Source organism: Pezoporus flaviventris, unplaced genomic scaffold, assembly GCF_033815535.1.
Source record: "Pezoporus flaviventris isolate CSIRO_AGI_PZ_B2104156 unplaced genomic scaffold, CSIRO_AGI_Pfla_v1 ptg000029l, whole genome shotgun sequence".
NCBI classification, from domain to species: Eukaryota; Metazoa; Chordata; class Aves; order Psittaciformes; family Psittacidae; genus Pezoporus; species Pezoporus flaviventris.
The window spans coordinates 4,087,824-4,115,789 of NW_026892577.1; the positions used below are offsets into that span (position 1 = coordinate 4,087,824).

General features: G+C 41.2%; 1 protein-coding gene across 3 annotated transcripts in view; it reads left to right on the plus strand.

Moving 5' to 3' along the window:
- Positions 1 to 27,966, plus strand: part of GFRA1 (GDNF family receptor alpha 1) — a 144,194-nt gene that overhangs the window by 80,794 nt on the left and 35,434 nt on the right. For all 3 annotated transcript variants that reach the window (XM_061458659.1, XM_061458658.1, XM_061458657.1), the window contains exons 4-5: positions 9,260 to 9,599; positions 27,061 to 27,170. In XM_061458659.1, the coding sequence (XP_061314643.1) occupies positions 9,260 to 9,599; positions 27,061 to 27,170 (450 nt within the window). The remainder of the gene's footprint in view (positions 1 to 9,259; positions 9,600 to 27,060; positions 27,171 to 27,966) is intronic.

Sequence of the window (27,966 nt, forward strand, 5' to 3'; positions counted from 1 at the left end):
TGAGCAGAGAAGGGACTTTGGAATTTCCTGCACTCCTGCTGTGTAGATTCAAATGCTGTGTTTAAATAATGGATGAAGCTAAGATTATTATAATTGATCATTGTATGATTTATATGGAGTAATTATAACTAGGTTGAGAAAGAATTTTCAAAAGCTAGTTTCCTGGTAGCCAGAGCCATTAAATAACAGTGTGCTGCCAAAACAAAAATTAGGTGGGAACCTAGCCACAGAGTTCAGAATGTCTGTCCTCCACCTGATTTATGACAATCCTTATGATGACAGTATCAGTGGTATTTTCTTATTAGGACCAGTAAGAGCTGTTTGAATTGTTTTTCTTATCTTTCTAAGAGAACTCTGCTTTGTTTTAAGCTTAGTCAAGCGTAATAACTGGAAAACTGCAGAAGTCTAATGTATAACAAAACCGAAAGGTGCAAGAGGTTGAAAAGGTTAATTAAAAGTGTAATGGTCGCATTTACTGAGACAGTCCAATTAATCACTTTATTCCTGTGGTCATATGATGCAGAAACCATTGCTACAGGTAACTGATTTCTAGTGCCGGCGCATGTGGTCTGTGTTCATAAAATGTGTATTTTTATACAAATGGAAGTTTAACTTTTTATTTTAAGCTGCCTTTATTTGTCTTTAAATATTTGAAAATAGTAACTGATGTTTAACCCTGTACCCTCACATGGTATTTTCCCCAGCGCTACTGCCTCTGAACAGTGTAGGAGGAGCATTGCCCCCTTGATAGTTGTAGTCTTACAGCCCTGCGGGAGGTTTGCTTACAGCTTAATGGGGTTGTAGGTATAGAAGAAATAAAGCACTAGAAATACATCATTATGTAATGTGATCTCTCTGAAACAGTGTATATGACCAACAAAGAGAATTCTCAAGTGTCAACAAGCACATGTAAATGTAATTTTTACCACGTCAAGTGGAAAAAAAGCAAAAAGAACCTTGAAGGATCAATTACAAGGGTCATAACCTTGTATTATCTGATTTGCTATAATATTCACACAAGCTTTATTGGAATGGAACATAAATTTGAAAAATAGTGAGATTAGAAAGGATTGAAATGCTAGAGCAAAGAGCTAGAAGCTTTCTCCTGGTTTATTTTGCTGGGGCAGCACTTTAGAGGGAGCCCATTATAAGCCAGAGAACAGTAGTTACGTTAACATGGTAATTAATCAAGTCTGAGGAAAAGAGGAAACAAGTTGTGAATTCAATTCTGCAGTAATAAAAAGAAATACTGAAAGTTGCCCTGTAAATTGGCATGACTTTGGTAAACAGTCCCTCACTGTGTCTTGAGAACTTGCATGCAGTAAATCACTTCTCATGGCAACCATGTAGGTTTGCCTATTTTCTCAGGTTTATTCTGTGTTTCCATGTGTGTTAGTTCTTTCTCAATTATATTGACTTGGAATTACACTGATAATAAAATACTGAACTGTATAACGTGAGAGAATATGCAGTAACACATTTTCTCTCATATTTTAAGGGGAAATTAATTAGAAGAACCCAGCCGAAACTGTGGTAATAGCCTTCCACATCACAAAACCAGCCTTTGACTCAATACAGAGCATGAATTGTGTATGGGATGACCAAGATCATTCCCTCAGAAAAAAATATATTCTGTATATGGTCCTAGTCGTGCATAATCCATTCCAAATGCTAGTGCAGTGTAGATATGTTAAAATGACCTTTACACCCTAAAACTCTTTATGGCAGAACTGAAATAATTGGTGCAGTAATGTAACAGTGGCTGGATTAGTTTGCAACAATTGGAAGTTTCTTTGTTTAGCAGCCTCTGGTTTTATTCATACATTTCTGTCTCCTACATGATATACCTTGGAGAGAAGAAGTAAAAGCATTAAAGAACCAAATTCTTTGACTTAGATTATTGACAGTTCAGAAGAACTCAAGTGAATAAAATTGATTTAACTGTGCTGGCACGAATATAATGCAGAACTGCTGTCCTCAGTGCCATGTGGAAAGCTAGGGACCCTGCTATAACCTTTCATTAGATTTGTTGCAGAAATGAAAGGTGATAGATCAGGACATTTGTGTGAGTGAAGACAGAAGGAATTTCAGCAGCAGACCGCAATGTTGTTAGCTCTGGGAGCAGGGTTTCCTCTCCCTTCCTGCTTTTGTGGAACAAAACTTTAAACCAGTTCACTGTAGGGTTATAAGGCTTTCCTCTTAGATAATGTGTGAGTTGATCATATGGCCCTCAGCAGATGTCCCTGTCCACAGGGCTCAGCCACCTTTGAGTTTTCTGCTCAGCCTGTCCACATTCTTCCCCAGAAAATCGTGAGAGTATCAAAGGAAATCTTAAGACACCATTTCTCTCCTTTCTCATCAACACATATGCAGCATGGAAGTTGCAATCTCTCGCAGTCTTTATCTGAAATGTCTATGAAATGCACCAGGAAATGGTCAGCTAAAGGCAACAGGATCTAACTGTAAATGGAAACAAGAGTTCTGCCTAGTAAGAGCTCACATTCGGTGTTGAACTTGGGCAGTGCAAAATGCAGTAAGTAAGGCATGTGGCCTTCTTAGAATTAAACTTCCAGGAACAGACCAAGAGATAGATTTATCCACCTGAAAGTCAGGAGCCTCTGCTTCCAGGTGATATCTAACATCCTTAGCAAGGTACTCAGAACCCTTATAAAGTGCACAGGGGATACTGTGTGAAAAAATCAAAACCAACTAACAACCCCCCCCTGCACAATAAATGTGTAGATGGAGAATACAAAATACAGAAACTGAGATTTGCTGGAGGACTTTGGACCCAAGGGGACAGATTCACAGCCTCAGGCAGGTGCATCTGTCCATGCAGCAATCAATGTATGGTTCTGTGAGTAGAGGGCAGCTTGTCTTTTAATGGGCACCTAGCAGAAGATGTCATGATGCTTTAGTCATTAAGTTTGCAAACAGAATAGTCTTTGAGGAAGTGGGATGCCTTTGCTCTCTGCTCTTCTCTATGGGTTTTCACAAAGCCTGGGAGGGTACCCTATGGATTAGCGGGTAGCTTGGTCTGGAAGGAAGGGGAGGAGTTGTAGTATAGAAAGGGTTATGATTTTTAGAGGGGATTAGAAGAAGAGAGCACAAGTGGGATCACGCCTCCACAAGCTTACAATTAAGGGAGTCATCATCAGGGAGGGAATCCTGGTTTCCAGTCATTGCTCTTGCAAGAAAAACAACTCTCTTTCCTGGGTGCAGGCCAGAACCCAGCAGTCTGCCTCCCACGGAGAGCTCTCATCCTTGGCCTGAAGCATCATGCTCTCTCTCATGCTTTGCAACATGCGCTACTTTCCTGTGTACCTTCCTGAGAACACTTTGCAATGAGATGGTTTGAGAACCCTTCTGGGAAATGAGAACAGGGGTTCTGAGTCTCCATGTTAAGGATGGCATCGAACCAAAGCCTTCTAGATCCTGACTGATGATTCACCAGTGGAGTCTCATAAAAACAAGGGTCAGGATGTTTTGAAAAAGACTTAGGGTGTAGCAGTTATTCATAACATGGTCTCTGAGTGATGAACACTTCCAAATGAAGTCTGTTGGTTTATACTAAGCAATGCAAATGTTGTTGATCCCTGTAGGGCTTGGACAGGAGACAGTCTTTACCTCCTCAAATAGATTTGCGGTATATTCAGAAAAGAATTTTAGGGACCTGTGGAATTTGTGTTATCAAAGACTTACATGACTGACCAGGAGTGTAAAATGTTCCAGCTTTGGTCTCAGGAACCTAAAGTCTCAGTTTAGCTAATTTTTTTTGTTTCGGTCCTTTTGTTGCTGTAGCCTTGGGTTGTGCCTTTCTGCACACAGGAGTCAGCCTCATCCTTGTCACCTTGCGACGGCAACTATAGTTTCAACATGTATCTTGTCGTATTCTGTAGTACTCTGAAAGCCCTGGTTATGGCTGAGATTGTCTTCAATTTAAAGGGTAGAGCACCTGCTTATTATGATTATGGAAAAGGTCTGAAGTAGGCCTGACTGTTCTCTAAATGCTGATGAGCAAGAAAACAAGCAGTACCCCAGAATAATATGTATGTATATCAGTCTCATGATGTCTCAGGGATGACTCATTTTTTCTTTGCCATTTGGGATTAGAAATAATTTGTCCAGGAAAATGGTAGCTTATTTGAATCCATTAAAATGCAGATGACAATATTTCCCATGCTTTCCTTATTTTTTAATCTGCTCTTCTTATAAAGCAGAAGTACTTTGGTGAGCCCCATGGCAGTACTTTTGTTAAAGTGGGATCGTGGTTCTCCTCTTTATTCTGGTCAGTTTTTGGTTCCTATATGCCATATTCTGTGTCTGTATTGGAGTAGGCCCATACCCATGCGGTCACCTCTATCACTTTGTAATTTTGCTTTCCATAACATTAACATTTATCGCTCTCTTTACAGCAGTCCCTTCACTAAAACACTTAGAAACCCTACTAATGCTAATTACTTGCAAATAGTAAAGGTAATTTTAAATAGCAGCTTCAGTAAATTGCATTTTATGTGCTGTAAGAAAATGGAAATCTAAGTGTCCATTTTGCTGTTTAGTAAGAATGTTACAGAGCAACTAGTAGTCCTTTTGCTCTTTCCATCTAGTGGGAGCATAAATAAGAAGCTCCCAATATCCATTGAGAATCCCTTCTTGTGCCCCATGGTGTTAACAGGAGTTGAGGAGACAGCCAAAGGCTCAGTAGGTGCAGAAATGAAATAGAAATGGAAATGCAAGAGAGATGAAAGATTAAGGTGAAGAGTCTGTGAAAGAGGGTGAAGCATAAGGAAGATCACGCAGGGCAGGGAAAGCCCTATTAAAACTTCAGAAACATCTCTGAATAAAAGATTGGAGTGTTTGGCTGGCTCTTTCTGGTGTTGTATGGGAGTAAGAGTCCAGAACCACTGCATCTGTAACAATCTTGGGCCAGGGAGAGGAGGCTGTTCAGGAAATAGCTAACATCAAAGTGGTTGCGCCTTATACTGTAATACAAGGCCTGCTTTTTCATCAGTAAAATTTATCAGGAAGAGATTTCTCACCTTGCATGCACATACTACATGTACAGTAGAAGAGCTGTGAGCCAGTGATCCATGTAGAGGTAAGTTAGTATCAGTAAGCCAGTTACTGCTACCCCAGAGTTTTGACATGTAGTGTACAGCAAACTGCTGGTAGAGTATGTTTTTAGGCATTCTAACTCTGTGGATATTGGGAACTGCTGCTTTCCCACCAAGGCAGCAGCTCCATGACTGCCTGCACCACATCAGGGTAGCGCCCATGGCAGCAAAGCAGCTCTCAGCTGCTGTTGGGCCCCTTGCCATGGGTGTGAACCGGTGCCTCACATACAGGCATGAGGCATCACTTACCACCTGCCTGGAAGTAACTTACTTCAGAGTCGGCAGTGATCTGGCAGGAGTGGAAAGCTGCATGATTTGGCAGAGGTTTCCAGAATGGGCCCAAGGCAAAGCAGACTTTGGAGAGAGGAAGCTCTGGGTGTGGAAATGGTGATGGAAAGAAATTGTACTTGTCCTGGGCTGCTGCTTTGATCTCCCTCTATCCGTATCCAAGTGTCCCAAGAGGGGGGAAACTGTGAAAGGATCTCCTTACACAAACCTTTCCCAAAGGTTGCTGGCAGAAAAAGTAGCTCTGGATTAGATCCATTTGCTCTTAACGTAGTCAGAACCTAGTAAGAGCCAAACTCCTGCCTGTCTTAATAATTTAAGCTTTGCAGAACAGAAGCTGGGTGAAATTTTGACCTTATGCATTACTGCTGCGTAAGTAATCTTCAGGAACACTCTCAGTATGGTTAACTGTTCGTAGTTACCGCAGGATTTAGGAATAATTATGTTGTACTTTTGCAATAAATAAAGGATTGAGTGTGTTCTGGGTTGCAAATTTTGCATTAAAACATGGTTTAAAACCTTGGGACAAGTTGGTATTAATGAGAAGAGGTGGTTTAGACAGTTTCATGTCACTCAAATGCAGTTGGTGCATATCTTTTCCTCATTGTATGTAGTCTTGGCTTTTAAGGGTAAAAATCATTTGTATAATGTGATGATAAATATATGCCAGAAACAGTAACTGGGGGACATGTGTTTCAAAATAGATAAGGCAAGTGGCATGTTACAGCCAAGGCTGGTTTAAAAAACAACCAAAAAAACCCTGTGATCCATGTTCAAAGTTGACATGTAAAGGAATGTGAGTCTTGGGTATATATAAATTGCATGAAAGATGTGAGTATGTGTAACTTGTTTGTGAACAATTTGCAGCTAATTCAACTTTCATCCAAGATAACTTTCAGTGCTGTTTGTGCTGTCAGTGAATTAGCTTCTCCTCTACTTTTTAAAGAGATTGATTAACCTGTCTCTTTTGATTTTTGAGGTGTTCATATTCACAGTGCTTTTTAATTCTGTAGCAACATTTGCTAAAGTTTGGACCCTTAACGGAAATAATATCTATGATTATCAGCAAAGAGGTGCCTTGTTACGTCTTGTTTTTTCTTTAAAGCGTGCTTTATAATGTATCACAGAGCAAGCTGATGTCTGTTCATATTGCAATGCCCCATTCGAAGCTCTTCCATAGAATCTTGTTTTGAAGAGTGGAATTCAGCAGTTGACTCCAGGCACAAATAACCATGTAATTACTCTGCAATCACACAGTAATTAGCATGTGCTATTCATATATTGCATAATTATATGCCCGGCAGATTACATAGTAATTATATTTGTACTAAACATATAATTCTATATACTGTATTAAGAAAAAACTTTGCGAGTTCATAGTTAAGATTATAGTTGGATGTTAATGTAGTACAACATTTTATATGGAAGTGTTACAATTTTCTGAGAGGGTTGTATTTTGGATATCTGCTGCATCTGGTGTTGCTTGAACTGTGGGAGGCTGCTATTGAAAGAAATGCTTGGCTCTGTTAAATGTCGCATGTTTATAATTCTGTAATTTACGAAGGTAAGAAGCAAAAAGTTGCAGTTTATTGTGCAAGATTGGGAAGGACTTGGAGTGTGAATGTTAAATGTACAAAGGTTAAATGTATGAGCATCCTGAATGTAGTTGCAGTATATTACTACAGTGAAAAACAAATCTAATGCTACTTATGCATTGCGTTATTTCTGGATAGAATCACAGAATAGTTAGGGTTGGAAAGGACCTTAAGACCATCTGGTTCCAACCTGCTCTATCCAGCCTGGCCTTGAACACTGCCAGGGATGCACCATTCACAACTTCCTTGGGTAGCCCATTCCAGTGCCTCACCACCCTTACAGTAACGAACTTCTTTATATCCAATCTAAACTTCCCCTGTTTAAGTTTGAACCCGTTACCCCTTGTCCTGTCACTACAGTCCCTAATGAAGAGTCCCTCCCCAGCATCCCTATGGGCCCCCTTCAGATACTGGAAGGCTGCTATGAGGTCACCATGCAGCCTTCTCTTCTCCAGGCTGAACAGCCCCAACTTTCTCAGCCTGTCTTCATACGGGAGGTGCTCCAGTCCCCTGATCATCCTCATGGCCCTCCTCTGGACTTGTTCCAACAGCTCCATGTCCTTTTTATGTTGAGGGCACCAGAACTGCACACAATACTCCAGGTGAGGTCTCACAAGAGCAGAGTAAAGGGGCAGGATCACCTCCTTCGACCTGCTGGTCACGCTCCTTTTGATGCAGCCCAGGATACAGTTGGCTTTCTGGGCTGCAAGTGCACACTGAAGCCGGCTCATGTTCATTTTCCCATCAACCAACACCCCCAAGTCCTTCTCCGCAGGGCTGCTCTGATTCTCTTCTCTGCCCAACCTGTAGCTGTGCCTGGGATTGCTCCGACCCAGGTGTAGGACCTTGCACTTGGCATGGTTAAGACACATGGAGGAGTAGAGATGTATGTATGTGTGTAGCTCTATAATGCTGAGTGTGTGCTGACATCCAAGGGCCATCTTGAACACAGTCAGTTCAAGCAAGTACAGTACCTCAGTGCAGAGCATCCCCCAGGCTGCATCTTCTCTTCCTGCCATGGAAAAACAGAAAAGGTTGATGTCCTGATATGGGAATGGGCATTGGCATAGCAGGAGAGTGCAGTGGAGTGGCATTGAGTTGTAGAAGGGCCTTGGACTGAGTTATAGGAAAAGCTGGAATATCTGTTAAGAAAGGTTTCTAAGAGGAACTCAGAGCTTTAGGTCATTGGAGATGTTTTACATTTGGCCAACCCCCCTAGGAGGTTGCTGCAGAGTTTTAGTTATTTGCAAAATGTTTTGTTCAGCTTGCAAAATCTGTAGCAATGGGAAGTTAATGTATTTTCTTAGATCTGTGATGTTGGCATTCCTAATATCCAGAGCAGCGTTACGATTATTCTTAATTGAATTTTGCATTCTAATTCCAGTTGCCTTCATTTTCAACCAAAGCATATATTGAGTTTTAATATCTGGATAAAGTATTGCAAAATTAAATGTGTAATTATAGCCTTAACTTTTATCTGAGTTTAATTTTTTTCTGTAACTTCTTGTAGGCAAGAATGGTTTGGGTTTTTTTTCAGTTACTTATTAATTCTACATCAGCTTCCTCAAAACTTGTAAACTCATCAACTTCCAGGGTTCAGGTGGCATCTATAGATCTCATGTAAGTGTCTTTAAGTGTGGAGCTTACAGGCATTGTGGGTGGCCTTAGATAGCTCAGTCATAAGGCTGCACCTGCTTCCCTTTCTGCCTGGGTGGGCTGTTCTCATACCTCAAAAGCTATAGTAACAGGCACGTGGCTTTTACGTTCTGCAGGGTACACAAATTACGTTTAAATATTGTTACTTGTTGTAGATGCTGACTGTCATTTATACTGTTCAAGGGGAAAATAAGAAACGTCAGAGCTGTACAAAACCAGTCAGGAGCCCACTTGCTGTGTTCTTGTGTGATGGGCTAAACGTATCCCAACCAACTTACCAATGGTTTTAATAGCTTTGTATTGAGGCCAAGTGTTGCCCCGTATTCATCCTGCATGTCTGGTAAAAGGAAGATGAAGTACAGCCTGCCCAGTGTAACGGTCATTTATTTGGCAGCATTTTGTTCTTAATGCATGCCTGTGCTCTTGCTTACTCGTTAAACCATTACCCTAAGAAACTTAAGGGCTGGTTGCAGTTTCTGGCGCTGAGAGTTGTACATGTAACAAATATATTAATCAGGATCTCATTGACAGTGAAACGAACAGAAAAAAACATCAAACCACCATATAAATGTGCCGCGTTTCTCACTGCTGTTGTGTTGTTTTTTCTAGTGGAGCCAGTACTTTCAAAGGGGAACAATTGCTTGGATGCAGCAAAAGCTTGTAACCTAAATGATACCTGCAAGAGGTTCAGATCTGCTTACATAACCCCCTGCACCAGCAGCACGTCTAATGAAATCTGTAACAAGCGGAAGTGTCATAAGGCCCTCCGGCTATTTTTTGACAAAGTCCCCCCAAAGCACAGCTACGGGATGCTCTTCTGCTCCTGTCGAGACGTAGCCTGTACAGAAAGGAGACGGCAGACTATTGTTCCTGTGTGTTCATATGAGGACAGGGAGAAACCAAACTGCCTGAATTTACAAGAGTCCTGCAAGAAGAATTACATCTGCAGGTAAGATAGCACATGGCAGGGGAGTGATTAATGAGGCACCAGAGAGGAACTTTTTGGTACTGCTGGATTTCCAAGGACTAAGGGTCAGAATACCCACTAGGAAAAAGGATGAGTCAAGGGGAAAAAGCAAACGCCTCTGACATCCTTAGCGGACTAACAAAAGCCTGCATTCAGTTACAGTGTGTGCCTTCTCCAGAACTGTTCACGGGTACTCCCTCGTGTAACGGGGGAATCTTTAAACCTCCAGTTTATATTTTACCTGGTTTTGTTGGAAACATTTTCTCATTGGTGTCTCTATGAAATGGTATGTCAGGTCTCAGAATGATTTTTGTGTCCATTAGTGACCAGGTGACAGAAAAAATGATTCGTTATAATGAGGTTTATTTGCACTGTAATCATAAATTATGTTCTCGTTTACATTGTAATAGTAAATTAGTGTGGACACTAACAGTTGTGAATACAGGCCACATGTTGGAGTCTATAAATGGTCGTCATAGACTACTTGTGGGGTTTTTTCTTCATTGGAAAGAAAGGAATCCACATTTGCAGACTAAATCCCACTGTCTTCATAGAGCTGTTTTGGCCTTGGAATTGTTTTATCTTCCCTGCCCTGACAAGAGTGCTGGGCTGATACAGTTGGAGGCTCACTGATTCTCTAACCCAATTCCCAGCCTCTTTTCCTCTGCGTGTTCAGGATGGGGAGGCAGCACAGAGCACTGCTTCGCAGGACAGGCTGGGTCCTTTCACCGTCATTGAGCTCCCTGCAAGCTGTCACACAGCACTCATTCAGTGGCTACAGGACCTCCTCTGCCCTTAGGAAATGCTTTATTCCTACTTAGCATTGTGTATGTTTGTATTAGAACGTTGCTATGCTAATGTCATATTTATGAAGTTATGCCCAAGAGTCTTGCTCATTTCTAATATGTAAATTCCTTGTAGATTATCCAGTTCTGTGAATTAGCAAGTAAGGAAATAAACACTATTGTGAAATGTCAGAGGCACTGAATAGATGATATAAATCTCAGTACATATTTACATATGCCTGGTAGAATGTTTATGTTGAAGTTTGTTTATGAGGATGTCCACTGCTGATCTTAAACATTTAGCTGTAGCACCTCAGATGTGCCTGGGTGTTGTTCAGAGGTGAGGAGGCGAGCAGTGCCCTACCCTTGATGGCTATGGGGAAGTTTGGAGCCAGTTTCCTGCTGATTCAAATGAGAGCTTATTTAAATCAGAGCAGGGTTCTCATTTTAGTCCTGCGAGTTGTGTCCAGCACCTTCAGAGCTTTTCCATTTCCATGGAAATTTTCCATTTCCATGTTGTGCCATTGGTCTTTTTGCTTATGCATATTGACTCCCCTATACACAGGTCCTGTTCATTAGTAGCGTTACAGCACCTTTACTGTGTTTTCTGCCAAACTTCCATTGCATTACAGTGCCAATAAAATGGGAGAGAGGATTTTATAGGAAGATTTGCTATTATGGAGGCTGTGTTCAGGAATTACTTAGTTAAATTAATGCTATTACTTGTCTCATGACTGTGTTATCCTTTGGTCAGCTTTGATCTAATGTTGTCTCAGCAGCTAAGTTTTTAATGGCATTTTGTTTAATTTGACTTTGAGTCCGGTGTTGCGTGCTTTCTCCATTACAATACTGCGGAGGAAAGCCTAGTAAATCTCTGCTCCATTGCTGTAAGTTGCAGCCAGCACTGGGGTAAAAATGGTTTCTTTACAGGTCCTTCCTGTGGCTTCTTTCGCTTCAAAATGACTAGGTATTTGGCTCTTCCAAGGCTCAGTGAAACCTTGATTGTGAGGGCGAGGGACAGCACTGGTACAGGGGAATGGGTGGGCAAATGCCAGAGGTGTCTGTGGCACAGTCAGTGAGTGCAGCACTTAGGTTCTATGCCTGGAGGTAGAGCAAGCTTGATACGTTGCTGAGAGTCATCTCGTGTAGGTTTTAATACCTCCTGGGCTGTCTAAACTGTTAGTGTGTTTAATACATTCCCTCTCTCCTGACATGGAGAGGAGGAATCAGCAGAAGAGCTGTTCCAGCCTGTCCTTAGAATGAAAGATGCTTTGTCTCTGTGACTTGTGCACTTAGAGGGAGTTGGTGTGATTTGTCCTGCAGGCGAGCAGGGTCTTGGGCAGGGGAAGAGAGAAGAGGGAGATCTTCCTCCCTGGTATTGGAAGTATTGGCACTGATAAATATCAGTCCTCATAGTAATTCCAGAAATGTTAAGAGTAATTAAAAGGAGTAGTCAGTAGTATTCCAACTCTCATAGCTTCTACTTCATTTTGAAATCAGAAAGAGTATCTAAATGGGAGAATAATTTGAGAATATGTTCTGCCTACTGTGAAACTGAGTCATTTAGAAACTATTATTTGTGTGCCTATTACATCTATCAAAGCTGCTTCGTAATGCTGGGTAAGACAAGGGGGACAAGTTCTAAAGGGTTTCTGGAATTACACTCGCAAATGGTTTCTGAATGTTGCTTAGAAATGCAAAGTTTGAATCTGCCCATGCTCTGTGTAAAATATCAACTGGACCTGTGCAAACAAGTATTGAAACATTTGGGTTTGGATGCTCTTTAAGAGCTTTGTCCCAGATGCATATATCGCTGAATCTGAAACAGTTTAAGAGCAGGAAAGGGATTTGGCCAAACTGCAGATACCGCTACCTGAGATGGCAGGACATTTTACTTGTTTTTCACTCTTTCATTCTTTATCAGTTTTATGACATAAACTCTCTATTGAGGGAAAAAGACACTAGAAATGTCAGGAAATGCAAATAAGTTCTGGCTTATGTAAACAGTCCTAATTTTCCAGCTTCGCCAGAATACTGAATGGTTCACTTTCATAATCATTTTTCTGCTGCCTCTACTTGTATGCCAGTCCATTTCCACCTTTGAAACCAATTGGAGTCTCAGGCATGCCTGTCATTGCTCCCTGACAAGAAAAGCAAAAAAAAAAACCAACCCAAAGAACAAAAAGAAGCCATTAGATTAAACTTGTTGTTATGAACATAAGCAAAGCTTCTAAGGCAAGTCAATATACTTTCCAAAACCTTCACCAATTATGTGGACCTGTTGTAGCTCAAACCTCCGCGGAACCTCCTGTTCTGATCGCTTCAGCCACCAATTAAACTTCAGAAAGCTAACTGGCAGGCTTGAAAGATAGCACTCTGCTGGGCATGCAGGCCGAGTGCGCTTCATTTTTGCCACCACCACGTTTGACGGTATTTCAAATACTATTTTCTTTGAGTAATGAAAGTGTGATTCATTAGTTTGGTCCTTTTAATCATCTGTGGCTTGAATTTCTGTAATTCTTCTGTCTCCTGGATGTGTTCAGAAGGCACTGACCAGAATGATAATGACACAGACATGTATTTATTAAAAGAAAGGTATCAATCCAGTCATGTCCTGCACAGGTCTGAAAAGAAGGGTGGCATAACATGAGGCATTTTTTGTTAATACAAAGTTCTGATAGCAAGTTTCTTGTCCTCCATAACTGCTATATTCAGAATAGTTGGTCAAATCATTGAGGCTCATTTTCAAGGTAAAATAGCCAAAAAGTATTTCTTCACTTATTCCAGAGCACAGATGTTTGGATATTTTTTTCCCCGCCTAAAATAAATACTATTGATGTTTTGCCTTTAGTTCTCTGAAAAACACAGCTATTTGATACTGAAAGAAACCCAGATAGAATGGTTGCATCATGCATTTAAATAACTTTTCCTCATGGAATGTCTGAAGGATAATAACGAAATGTCCTATTAGGTTTCAGTAGATGGGTCATCTCCCTAAAAATACAAGCAGGGTATTTTCAGCACTGTGTATTCAGAATGCTAAATCGTTATAAATGTGCTTTCACTGGTGTGTTTTTACCTATAGACTGGATGGGTGACCAGAAACTAGTCAAAATCTTATTGCAAGCACCCATTCAATTCTGTATGAAAGGTGTCTGCTTCTACAGATACAAGAACGCTGGGTGAAGATATGCAAACATTTTCATCAGTGCATAAAAGAGTTCATCCACAGGAAAAGCTAGAGCAAAAGCCCAGCTGTTTGCTGTGTTTCCTGAAAACGTAAGGAACTTGCCAAGAAGTCAATTTCCCTTATTTAAATGCTCTTGAACATTTTCAATGATAAGTTACCATGAAAGGGAGTCACTGTATCTGTGATCCTTTCCCATCAGACGTGTGCTAACCTGCAAGTGCTTTATACCAGTACCTGTTCATAAAAGTGGTTCTGAGCTGTTCCTGCAATAAGTACCAATAGAGACTGCAAACACAGCACCCCCATGGATAAGATTTTCCAGAGGAGAGGGTGGTTCAGCACTGTAGGCAAATCTGTGATGAGATGTTACAAATGTGCAGTCAGCCTTTTTTGTCCTGCTGTAGGAGAGGGAGAGCCCAGCATCTTGTGTTAGGAGCGAGCCTTCTTCGGTTACAGCATTAACAGCTAGCAGGGAGGAATGCATGGAAAAGGGGAAGAACTATGCCATTTTCCTCAAATTTTCTATTCTTTCTCTTTCATTTTTCTCACTTTCCCCCTTTTTTCTCAAGTCTTCCCCTTGCTTAGTCTCCTTTTTTCTCCTCTTTCCAGATCTCTCAGTCATTATCTGACTTTCACTACCTCTCCGTATTTGAATTCTCTCTGTTATGGCCACTTACAGTACCTCCTCACCTGCTCCTCTGTATGTGTTTTTCCTCCCTCAACGTTCTGCCACAGTCCAGTGGTCATCTGTAATTCAGCAAATGAGAGGGAAAACATAGGTGCTACCTCCCTTTCTCAGCCTTGTACCTTATATTGGTTACAATTCACTTGGCCAGCTACTAAGCCTCACTGCTCAGTCTTAGGCTGGCTCTAGCTTTATGTGTTAAGAAGACGCTTAGTAGATATTTTCATGAAGGACATTACACAGTAGCATTATACAGTTCTGTATAACAGAGCTGTATTTGCATCCCTCCAGGGTGTTTATATCAGTTTGGCACTCAAAGCAGTCTGGCAGCTCCTTGAGATGATTGTTTTGCTGTGGGTATGCAAAACCAGGACGACAACATAGTTTTTGTAATGCTGTTAAGGACATTAAAAGAGGGACACTCTGGATTTCTAGAGACATGCAGGCTGTGCCTGTATTGCATGTTTGGAGACTAGAGTCCGGGAGTGGGCGAAATACCTCATGTGCTGCCTGACTCACCCTGCACTACATGTAGGATGTCTGCAGTGTAATAGGGTTAGCCTGAGCTCAGGCTACCTGCAGATCCTCCCTGCTCTCTCTGTGCATGACATCAGGAAGGCTCCTGTGACTGCAAAGCACCAAGTGGAATAGGGAAAAAAGTAAAGCTTCCTTTCAGCCCATATACTGCAGCATGCCTACACCTCATGTCTATAAGCATAGCCTGAACTTGAAGAATGATTTTTATACACATATATATATATATCCAAGCATGTATATATATGTATATATTGCTGGAGGTACCCTATTTATTTAAATGAAAGAAACCCCAGATGTTAATCCGTTTTAAAGAATGAAAGGTGAGGATGATGACTGTTCAGAAAATTCAAACAATGGGATCTGGGGGGAGGTGGACAGAAGCTGGTGTGCTCCGCAGAGGAAGCGTGATGGTGTAGTGGAGTGTGTGTGTGGGGAATTGCTAGCCTGGAAAAAAATATTAATGCAGTCTCTGCAAAATAAGCACAAACCTTTCTAGTCAAGGCAATTTAAAGATAGAAAATGCTGCGATATCATATTATTTTCCCTCTTTTCTAGTCCTTTATGTGATTCATTACATTGACGTCTTCCGTTAGCAGAGTAAAATAGAGTATTACTATCCCCTCCCCCCATAAACAAAAGTAATTTTAAATTTCTTCCCTCTGAATAAAACTCGGAATGAATCAAGCAGTTCCTCCTTAAAACACATCCATAAATCCCTTTGGAATCCAAAAATCAGAACATCCAGCAAAACAAGACTGCTTTGTCCCTGTTAAAGTGTAGACGGATCTCATTCCGCTGTGCCAAGATCTGCTTGGCCAGTCCTCATTTATGCTCTTTCTGTTCTGCTTAAGAGGGTCTTGAAGATTAAAAGCTTGCTGGGTGATTGACATTTCTCCAAAAGAAGCAAAGGCACAAGGATATAGTAATTAGAAAAAAATGGCTCAGCTTTGTTCCTGCACCCAACTTCACATTGCTTTGTGCTTTAACAATGAAGAGAGCCTCACAGGGGGTTTATGCTCCAAGAAGCGGTAACTAGACAGTATCTTTACGCTGGGGTCCCTTGTCAGGCAAGCTTGAATCTCTCTAAGTGGCATCTCTTTAGTCAGCTAGAATTCAGCTGATTCCTGAAACCCAGCTCCGCAAAAAGGGACCGTAATTCTTTTGTGCCCATTAACTGTAAAACACAACTCAGGGCTCAACATTCAGTCAGAGCTGTTTGATTCAGACGACTTCTGTTGTGCATGATGCAGCTTTGGCAGTATTCCTGATGTGGCTGAGGTCCTGCTAGTGCTTTCAGGTTAACTTTACAGGTTAAGAACAAACTATGACAATATTATTATTACCTGTTCTACAAGGTTGAAAAAGTGAAAGAAGGAATAAAGTACATGTGTGTGAATGTACAGGAATCAGAAAATAAACTTAGATACAACAGATTAGAGCTTTACAGGCTGTATTTAGATACCTTGCCTTCCATTTTCAGCCAAAACTATTCAGTGGGTTGAAGTACCTGTATCACCACTAAGCTTTAGCTCCAGGAACTTGAGGTCACCTGTAGGATCCTTCACAGAATCGTAGAATCATTTATGTTGGAAGAGCCCATTACATCGAGTCCAACCGTTAACACTGCCAAGTCCACCACTAAACCATGTCCTTAAGTGCCGCATCTACTTGTCTTTTAAATACTTCTGGCCATGGTGAGTCCACAGCTTCCTGTGGACACCTGTTCCAATGCTTGACAACCCTTTTGGTGAAGAATTTTTCATTAATATCCAGTCCAAATATCCCCAGGCGCAACTTGATGGCCATTTCCTCTTGTCATATCGCTTGTTACTTGGGAGAAGAGACTGACACTTACCTTGCTACAACCTCCTGTCACATAGCTGTAGAGAGCAACAGTGTCACTGCCTATCATTTTGTCTAAAAAGCCTGGGTTTTTTAATCCTAAGTGAGAAGGGAAAACTACTTGTAGTTTAAGAAATAAGGAGACTACAAATTAGAAAGACAAGCCAGGAAGGGGGTTACAGCAGGTCAGATGTGACCCATTTTGTTTTGATCGTTTATCGGGGGAAGATTATACTGCATATATTAATTAAGTGGTTTCACCCATGTTCAGGCAAAAATACTGAAATCCAGGGAAGGTAAATTTGGCATTAAACTTTAATAAAGATCTGAATTCAGAGCTACTTCTGTTCTTACAGTTAAGAAAGCACTTAATTGCTTTGCTGGACAGGATTCCAGTAATGGATTGTTAGTTGAGAGATTTTTGTAGAGAGGAATTTCACATCCACCTGTTTGCATGAGTAGTTTCCACCACTAATCTGTTAAATCTGGTGAAGAGAAGGGTTTTAATCCCTTTTAATGTACACACAGTAACATTTGGCCAGCTTTCTGTTTCTGGGCCAAAGAAAGGGTGTATATCTCATACAGTGTTTTATCACTTACTTTAAACCACGTATATGCTACAGGCAAGAAGCTGTTGTATGTTTAATGTGTATAACAGAACTATTATATCAAGTCCATTCCCAGTGTGCTTCCTCTGACATCAGCGACTTCAGGGGATTTATTCCAGGGCTGAATTTGGCTATTCCTGTTCTGTGTAGGTAAATCTTCAGGCAGTGCTAATTAAAAGAATGTCAACTGATTTTACCATTGCATTACACTGGACTTTGTAAAGGTTATTTATATCATTCTGCATCAGGCCCCAGTGAGAGAATATTCCTGGTGGCAGTTCATCTATTAAAATAGCTGCAAGCAAATGTAAGCGGTGGAACTAAAAATAAAACTTTGTTTCTCAACTGAGCAAGTGACAGCCACATGTGTATTTTCAAATTCTAGCATTTCAGTGTTTACTGACTAAAATTGCATTGCTTTCATTACGTTTTAAGCACTACCATGTTAGTGAGGGAGTAACTACCGTGAAGTGGAAGCCGGAGGTAAAGGTACCAGCATTTGCAAAGACTTCTCAGCAGAGGTGGTGGTTGTTTCCCATGCTCTGGTGATCTGATGGCTTTAGAACAAGTGACACAGGAAGGGTTTTCTGGTGTGTGTTTACTCTTGAATATAGATTTTCTGTGTGAGCTGACTGTGACCCTTTCCTGAGATTATTAATAGATGACCTTACATTCACATGCTTGTGCTTACACTGTATTTGTTCAAGCACATTCTATAAACCATTAAAACAATCTTTTCTATTACAAAACACATATGACTATGACTTCTGTTAAACTAAAACTATATCATTTGAATGTTCAGTTCACTTTCTTCTGTTCCAATTCAAGCATAAACTGAAGTGGTTGTCCTCTCAGTTATGATGCTCCCATTTCTCATTAGGCTTCGTGCTGTGCTGGAGATAAATCTCCGTAACTGGCCGTCATGCAGCATTGCAAAATATATTCAGAATGGACAATGTCTTTCAGAGTTAACTGCTGTAAACATGTGGATATATTACAGGCTGTCAGCTCTCAGTGGCTATGTTCAGCCTTTTTTTGACAGTGGAGTCAAAAATACCCTCTTAACACAGCCACATCATCCTTAACTGGTAAAAATGGTGTATTTTCCAGTCTTGCACTACAAATCAGTGCTTTTTGTACTAACATTATATGTCCATCTAGGTTCTAAAAGCAAGTAAAACATGTTGAATGAGATCAATGCTATATTGGTGTGCTAGTGCCAGAACTTGCTGTTTGATGTGGCTGGTTTGTGCATGGAAAAAAAAGAGTTCACATAAAAGAGACTCTAATCTGCTTTTACCTGCTGTAGTTCTGGTGTTATATTTGTTGTCTTACTCCCTGTCAGACAAGTTTTTAGAGTAGTTTCAGGGTAAGTTTCAGCCATGCTGTTTGCCTACAGACCCTGCACGACTGAGTGCAAGGACAGACTGGGCACCGTTTCTTTCCTTCAGCCAGGTCTATGGCAAGGGGAAATGAAGCTGTTCCTTTAAGGAACATACCATAGTGCCACTGAGGGACTCTCCTACACAAAAAGCATACCTGTGTAACCTTAGGAAACCTGATGCTCCTGGCAGTGCATCTGCCAACGCAAACTTTTCTGGTAAAGAGAGAACTTTTAAGATTATTTTCTGTCTCCAAACTCCACAACAGTTTCATGCTTGTGCCAGCAGTGGTCTATTATAGTTTATTCAGGTGGTTTCAGAGAATTGTCATGGACGTCTTTCTCAGGTACTTAGAACCATATCCTTTCAGTGTGCATTCATGATATAGTTGCTAATAAGCATCTAGTGGCACACACAAGGACTTGCAGTGGCACTAATTTCCTTGGCTTGCTTTTCAAGACTGACAATGATTTCCTTAGGTTTCCAGCCTGTAATTCAGAGACACTCCTGTCTGCCCAGCTAATGAAGTGGGAACAGCTATCCGTAATGCACTAGTTCTTTCCTGAATAACATGCTATCAAGAGACACTGTGAGTCTTGGACGTCTTTAAACATGACAGTCATTTATATTTAGAAGCTTCAAATTAAACAGCATAAAGAAAATGAAATAAATTTAAAGTACACAAATTCACAGTACTCGGAAGGCAGCTGTTGGAGTTGTTCATCTTACTGTAGAGCTTTGGTGCGGAGACAGATAGACTAAATAGCAATCTTAACAGCAGCCCCTGATAAAAATCACAGACTGACAATTGAGCCTATCATTTTGTAGAAGATTCTCAGAGAAGTGTTTTCTTTGCGGCTGGGAAGACAGAACCACATTATGCATGCTTAAAGTCAGTGCAAGGAAACAGAGCCCCACAAAATACATTTAATATAGGTTTGATTTCCTGTGGAATGCTTTCCAGATGTTCTCTCAAACAGGCCTCTAAAAAAATGATGTGAGGTAATTCCTTTTTTTTGCAAGCAGAAAGAGAAAATTCTGTTTTCTGTCACTGCATCTGAGAATCCCCGTTCCCCTCCTTTATTGCGTTACCTTGTGCTCAGGATTTGCACTGTATTTTTTCAGAATTGGTTTTATTACACAAAAGGTCAGTACTATAAAAATATTTATATTACCAAATTGCAGATAAATCGTCCTTGCTTGGAATCACGGTTGAGCTTAGCAGTTTTCCTTAAACCCAAAGGAGACCTAATATATTAAATTAAAATTGCTCTCATGTCCAATCCGGAGTCACTGATAAACTGTGAGATTAGTGCTTTGTTAAGTTCTTTTGATTTTCTGCAGCAGATATTGTTTGTAGAAAGATCTAACAGGTCACTAGCAGATGGCATGAGCAAGGCAAATGGATAATATTAATAGACAATGGTGTATAACTTCATTTTGCTTTGACTAAAATACAATAATAGAACATGGGTGTAGGGTACGTTTATTTTAGAGCGCTTGTTACTCAGAAAAAGTAGTTTTGTTAATAGAAGAATAGAAAGAATACCGTGTTTGTACTGATAATTCTGAAATAGATATGCATAGGTGGAGATCTTTTCATTACTGAATTTCTAATATTAGATCTCCATTATCCAGGTTACTTGATGTCTAGAAGGAGCTTGGGAAACAGAAAGCCTGGGTAACATAGGTGCTGGCAGACATAGTGGGGAACATGGTGCCAAGAGTCAGGTAGTCAGTTTGGGTCAAGTGGGTGCTCAGCAGGAGGAACCAGCTTTGGTGGACTGTCGTTCTGTGCCTGATGCTCTGAGCAAGCATTTGTGGTGCTACAAGGCATCTGAATGGATCTTGTGTGGTATCTGGTATTTGTTTATGTATCCAGTCCAAATAGGCTGCCTCTGTATAACTGGGGATTCTCTGTATTTTACTTCCGGATGAACACCACTATTTTTAGAGATAAGTTGAATCAGAAACAAATATTTGCTTGGGCTTAGGCTTGCCAGTCACTTAAAATACAATGAAACAGAAGTAAACTGAGATAAAAACAGCTTCTTTTGGTTAGTAGGTAGTATTTGAGGTCCAAGAGGTTTCTGCCAGTGTTGCAGATTTGGATCAGCTCAAGTGAGAGAAACCACTTTCAATATACAAGCGTTAGCAGCCAGATGGTCCTGCCATCAAATCATTTACTTACCCTTCCTTCCCACTTCCCAAAAGGTACAAATACAGAGCTGTGTGTCAGGGTACAGCTTGGGCCAGGAGCATCCTGAGGCTCATGGGGAGCCCTGGGCAGTCAAGGCTCAATCCACCACTCCAGCCAGGGAGGAGGGTAGCCCTAAGAATCAGGCATCTCCATGGGAACAGGCTGGGACATCGACCTGTAGGTAGACCTGGCTCAGTGGGGCCTGTGCCTGGACAGGCAGGGCTGTGCGGGGCTGGAGACCAAGGTCCTGCAGCATCACCGGGGCAGGGTCGGAGGCATGGGATGCTGGAATGGGGTCCTCAACCATAGAGTGGCTAAGGGAAGCTCCAGGGGTAGGCAGGGATGTTAGTGCCCTCAGGGCCCAGCCACTGTCATTGTCTGAGAAAGAAAAACTAACCTTTTTGCCAAAAGGAAATGAATGGAATTGCTCTTTGATAAAAATATGTAAAAAAGGCCTTTTAAAAAGGTGTCAAAATTTAGAGGTGCTCAATAGTGCCTGTCCATAACTAAGGAGATATGAGATGTATTAGTATTATTACACAGCCCTTGTGTCTTTTAATGGGAAAAAAAAAGGGTCAAATCCATATTACTAGGTTTTAGGAGGGTCACCTGCCCTGTGATGGAGCTGCTCTGAGGCTTTTTTCGGCTCACTGGTTGATAGTTTCTTATGTAGCCTTTGCCTTGTTTTCTCACTGTCCAGTCACTCTGTGATGATGAAACTGAGAGAAAATTAAAAGCTCCTCCAACAGTGAAGCCATTAGTTTGTCCACATACCAACCTGTCTTGCCACTGTTGTATTCCAGCAGAAATGGTACCACCCAAGCTATACAGGAGCTATTTGTAGCCACGGAAGAGGGTACTGCATTTGACCCCCACGAAAGAAGAAGTATTTTGGCATGGGTTTTTTTCTGTAATGGTGTCATTTGTCACTGTGACACACGTTCATTGACTTAGTCTGAATTTTTTCAGTGTCAGATTTATACTTATCTTCTGGTTTGAATACTGATGCAGCACTTCCCTTACGTGACTATACTGTGTCTGCCAAATGGTGTCTAGACGCTAGAGCAGCTTTGACTAATTAGTGTAGTCACCCCAGTCACTCAGCTTTGGCAGTTATGTACTCTTTATGTTAGTGCTGTCGAGCCATAAATAGGTACCTAAACACAAGCAGCAATGTAAAGAGAGGTGGCGGGGAGCAAGCACAGACTTCACCTAACATCCCCAAGGCAGGGGCAGTGGAACTAGATGATCTTAAGATCCTTTCCAGCCCTAACCATTCTGTGATTCTATAAAGTGAGGGCACAGGACAGCAGCCATCACTCCCTGCATTCAGTAACAGGGCAAGGGGTTGTAACCCCTCACTTGGGTACGTGTGTGCAGTCATTGCGAGTCCAGATTCAATGTCTATCTTCCTCTGGAGATCACCAACACAAAGGCAAGGCTAAGAGAGATTTCTCCTTCTCAAGGCTCAGCATGTGTGTACCAGCAATTGAGGATGCATGCAACAGGAGGAGACATCAACATAACCCAGCAATAGGGGTGCTTCCTGCGGAGGACCCACGTTTGATTCATAGAGTTGCTTTCCAGTAGCCCACATTTACACCAGATCCACCCTAAAAATGCAGTTTTAGAAATTTTCTGCAACTTCATCATTTAAATCATGCTCTTAAATATTGCACCAGGACTGATGCTGAGTTCACCGACTTTGAAGAGGGAGAAGTGATAAATATCAAAGATAACTTGAGAACATCAAAGACATTTTACAAAACCCTGAGAATAAAATATAGCGAAAACCTAATGAATGTTGCCAACGCAACAGGCTGTGCTAATATAAAATTAAATTGCCTCAAAAATTGTATGCAGATTAAACACAATCCTGCTATTAACAAAGCTTATTTGTAAGCAAAATTTGGAAGTTTTGATTTATCCTGCTGAGTATTTAAAGAACCACTATCATAAGGAAAACAAATTAACTTTGTTTTCTTTGTGTTTTAACTGTTACAAATGATTTTACTGGTGCTAATACAAAGATTAGGGAATAGCAGGTTTGGAATTTTTTTCTCTTCTTCTCAGAAAGTGCTTGTTGTTTGAGCAGATTTTCTTTGAATTTGCCAATAGGATTATTCTTGTTTTTCCAGTTACTGCTACACAAAATACTTGAAGTATTTTTGTGCAGAAGAACTGCAGTTCACTTTGTTGAGATTTTACAGGGCTAAGGGCTAATTTAATTGGGGGAGGGGTTTGCCCTACAAAGAGAACATTTTTCTTTTTATTTCCTAAGAAGATGATTTCTGGTGGTTCTCTTCAGTTCCTTTTCTTTTTATGCAAGGGAAAGGGAAAAAAACGTTAATGCTGCTGGGAACAAAGAGGATTTGTGATTCTTCAACAGAAAAAGAAATTAATAGTTCCTTTTAAATGTGGTTCTGCTACATGTTATGTACAGTATAGAACTGCCTGTGTCCCTCTATCCAGCTATCTAGCAAATAGGTACATGTATGTACACTGCACATGTAAAATTGTGCACACTTGAAGGCATACGTTGCAAGATCTGTTTGTTCTCTAGATTACCATATTATTCAGTCATGGGTTAGACACTTGCCCACAAATTACAGCCTACAAGTTGCTTCCTGCTGAAGGAACACTAAGTTAACACTGTGGTAACTGTGTTTTAATAGGACTCCTATCATTTGGTTGCTCTTTTTCAGCATTCCTAAAAGGATTCTCTTTTACACAACCAGTTTGTAATATCATGTGCAGTACTTCAGGATAAATGATCCTATCATTGCTAATTAGGCTAATTTGGTTCTCTAGATAATAGGAGTACCACTGTTTTGGTATTGCTGATGAGCACGCTTTCATCAGTGCCAGTCTACTGGCAATGTTTGGAGCTGGATCTTCAATGAGTGTTAATCCGTAGGTCTTTGCTGAAAGTGATGGAGTTATTTTATGGCCAATGGGGGCTCTTATTTGCTGGCCTTAACTTTATCTTCAGTGAAAAAGAATCCACATAAATATCAGGTTTAGTGATGACCTCAGGAGAGTGAAAACTTTGATAGTATATAGTTTAGATGACTCACTAGAGGGAAGGTGTATGATGATGTTAGTAACGCTTGGACCAGAGCTATATGAACTATATTTGGCTTATGAAAAGTTAAATGTGCAACATTGTCAGATCATTACCTTTTATGACCACAAAAATTCTTCAGAAATTAACATAGAAATTAAGCTGTTTTCAGATGAGAACAGCAGAGCAATTTTTCACCTCCTTTAGACTTTATAACAAGTTCTTTAAGCAGACTGAGTAGTAAATGACTGGTGTTATTCCATAGTTATCAGTCCTTAAAAACATTTAAAGAAGAGGATTTTATTGAATGGTCTCTGTACCAATGCATCTAATGGTCTAAGGGAGAACTGGATGTTTAAGAATGATGCAGGAGATGTTTCCAGGATTGTCAAGATTCTGATGGTATAACTCCATAGAATTATAGAATCCTAGAACGGTTTGTGTTGGAAGGGACCTCAAAGCTCATCCAGTTCCAACCCCTGCCACAGGCAGGGACCCCTTCCTCTAGAGCAGCTTGCTCCAAGCCCCTGTGTCCAACCTGGCCTTGAACACTGCCAGGGATGGGGCAGCCACAGCTTCTCTGGGCACCCTGTGCCAGCGCCTCAGCACCCTCACAGGGAAGAGCTTCTGCCTAAGAGCTCATCTCAGACTCCCCTCTGACAGGTTAAAGCCATTCCCCTTGTCCTGTCCCTACGGGCTCTTATAAAAGGTTCCTCCACAGGTTTCTTGTTGGCCCCTTCAGGCACTGGAGCTCCTCTAAAGCCTCCCCAGAGCCTTCTTCTCTTCTCTTCTCTTCTCTTCTCTTCTCTTCTCTTCTCTTCTCTTCTCTTCTCTTCTCTTCTCTTCTCTTCTCTTCTCTTCTCTTCTCTTTTCTCTTCCCTTCCCCTTCCCCTTCCCCTTCCCCTTCCCCTCCCCTCTCTCCTCTCTCTTCTCTCAGCCTGTCCCCAAAGCAGAGGTGCTCCATTTCTCTGAGTATCTTCATCGCCTCCTCTGGACTTGCTCCACCAAGTGCGGGTCCTTCTTATGTCGGGTGTCCCAGTGCTGGATGTAGGACACATAAATAATGAAATTCAAGTCTGAGAGCTAGGTTGTTCTAGAAATGCAAAACTACTGCACATACAGCAGGGTTGCTCTTTCTGCCATGGCAAAGGTTTCTCATACTAAATGTAATGGACTCTCTTCTGTCCTAAAGCGGACTTCATCCGGGTATTAGTAGAATTTGTAAAAATCTTAGAGTCTACTGCCTTTGTTCCCAGTTGCTCGGAGAGCTGGATCTGAGCCACTACCTTAATCGTTTACTGAGCGAGGAATCAATGCAGTGACATAGGGTTGCCTTAGCCAGACTTTCTTCATGGTGCTGCTATTTGTCTCTCCCCATAGCTTGGAATCCATTTCTTCTCAGCCTGTCCCCTGCTAGTATATATTCATCAGCAAAGCAGAGATTTTATGGAAAAGTAGAAACTTCTGTATACGTATAGGGCATCTTAAAGGATTGGTAGAAAGCTTGACTCTTTAAAGCTATTTAAGGCACCTGGGTACAGATGTCCATCTCAAGGTTAAATGGTTAAATAAGGGAAGAGAGGGCGTGAAAAGCTTACAGATGATTGTGGTTTGAAGGCATTCATGGATTTGCTAGTGTCAGTACAGTTAGCAAGGAATGGAACTAAAAAGAGGTCAGGAGAATAGCTCAGATAAATTCAGGTGCAGGTTCCATATACTCTATTTATAGGATGCTTTCTCAGGCTAAGCCTGTGAACCTTTTGAAGTTTGTCCATCACCACTTTCGGACCAATTAATGATGTACATCCAGTCCCGTTCTGAGATAGGTGAAACAATAAAGCGAGCAAAGATAATTAGTCTCTGGAGCATGTAAACAAATAAAGTAAATCACTTGCAAATCAGTTGTTTCTGCTTACTTCCATGTTTTCATTGCAGAATTGAAAAAAAGAGCATTTATATTGCAGATCTACATAATGCTAGAGCAATGCTGAAAGTTCATAGGTTATACTATTCTGATTTCGAGAGGGCTTTGCAACAATTACGCACCTGATCCCGAAAGATGGCTGTGAATCCTTACATGCAAATGAACATTTTCATCCCCTTTTTCACGGAAGATTGAAGCAGGGAGGTGAAATTGTTTTGTTCATGGAGGTAAAGGTCTTAGTGACGCTTTAAAAAGAAACAGAAGTCACTGCTTTGAGTTTACAAGTCTGAGTGAAAGCATTAGTGGAGCTGAAGAGAGCAGACCAACATGGGCAGACTTGAATGGCAGTATTATGTGGCCTTTAAAGTGCAAATAACCAGAAGAGTTCCCGGCTGCTAGTTACTTTTTGTTTGTTTGTTTTCCAATGTAACAGCAACCTGTTAATTGCAGTACAATTTCACTTCTCCTCTTAAAGCACATTCCGTAAACAAGCAGTGCTCTCCCCATCTTGGACATGGGGTAGCTGAAGTGAGTGAAGATAATATGGCTATACAGCAGCAGAACTCTATGCAGAGCACACATTCCATTATTCTCAGCCCTGGGCTCAATCCTGTAAATGTTGGATAAATGCACATTTTACAAGAGCAAGTAGATTCTCAGTACCATGGCTCCAGAGGGCTGTGGAGACCATGCAACCCGGATCTGCCTGCTATTCCGCTTCAGCCAGCTGGCTCTGCAGGCCAGTCCAGGGCAAGAGTAAACCCATTCCCTGGAAAAAGCAGTACCAGAGCAGGTCCTGCCTCAAGTCACATAGTAAGAGGACTCTGAGCACAAACATACAGTTTGTGTAATCCGTGAAACAGCAGAAACTGTGTTCCAAGTCTGTAGAATAACAGATTCCGGTTAGAGTTCAGACCCAGGCAAAATGACTGCTCAGATGATAAAATCACCCCTTGTCTTCTTTTTTTTTCTTTCTGGCATGAAAATGCAGAGCGTTTCTTTTAGGAAAGGCCTGACATTTTCCTGTCGTTCTTGCACTCTTTTGTTCTAACTTCAGAAATGGATTCTGGAAGGAGATGCATCTTAGAGACTCCCATCAGCTGAAATGTGTCCAATATACGTTGAAGTTAAAGAATATTAAGCTTTGTCTAAAAATAAAGGGTTTAAAAGGTAAGAGTGCCCGCAGGCTTGGTTTTTAAAGAGATGCATTTTTCTTCACGTTGCAGATCTCGCCTTGCAGATTTCTTCACGAACTGCCAGCCTGAGTCACGGTCTGTTAGTAGCTGTCTGAAGGAGAACTATGCTGACTGCCTCCTCGCTTACTCGGGGCTTATTGGTAAGAAGACAGGGAAGGGGAGAGGGGGGGTTGCTTCGTCAAAGAAACATACCAAAAGTATGTTCTGAAGGCTCACAGGAAAGAAAAACTGTGGAATATAATGCTGTGCAAAAGGCAAAATTCTCCACCTAAGTAAATCTGTTGGCCCTGTTTAACCTTATGGAGATTCCCTGGGGTAAATTTGTATGTTGCAAGGAAATTAAGGGAAAAAGATAGAGAAAGGTGCTTGAATTTGAAATGAATTCAAGCTTACAAAGTAATGCTCATTATTGTAGTTGAACTGGGACAGGACCATTAAGTAGGAAGTCAAGAAGAACAAGTGAAGCTGCACCTTGGTTGATTTTGCAGGTGTCATCACGAGGCTGGGTAAATACCTCTTGGTCTTCAGGGCAAGTTTGCAGGACACTTTTAGGAATTATATAGTAGACCAACCCAGCCTTGTTTCACTTCCAGTTGCTATTCTTTCCTCCGTGTCCTTCCGTCTACTCTGGTTTCTGAGATGCCTGTCAATGAGGGTGGACTGAAGTCTTCTAAAACCCAACATAATTATATTGCTTGCTGCCACCTTCCTGGCTGTCAACAGGCCCAAGGATGCCTTCATGCAATCCAGATCCCGTATACCACTCGCAGTATCTGATTCCTGAGAGAGACCATCTCAGGAAGGTGAATGTGTTGTGAAAATACCATGGTTGGGCAATAAAGAATAAGTGAATGTCAAAACTCTGAAACAAACAAATTTGAAAGGCCACCAGAAAAGATGTTTTTAAGCTTGCAGCCTGCACCTGCTGTGATACAG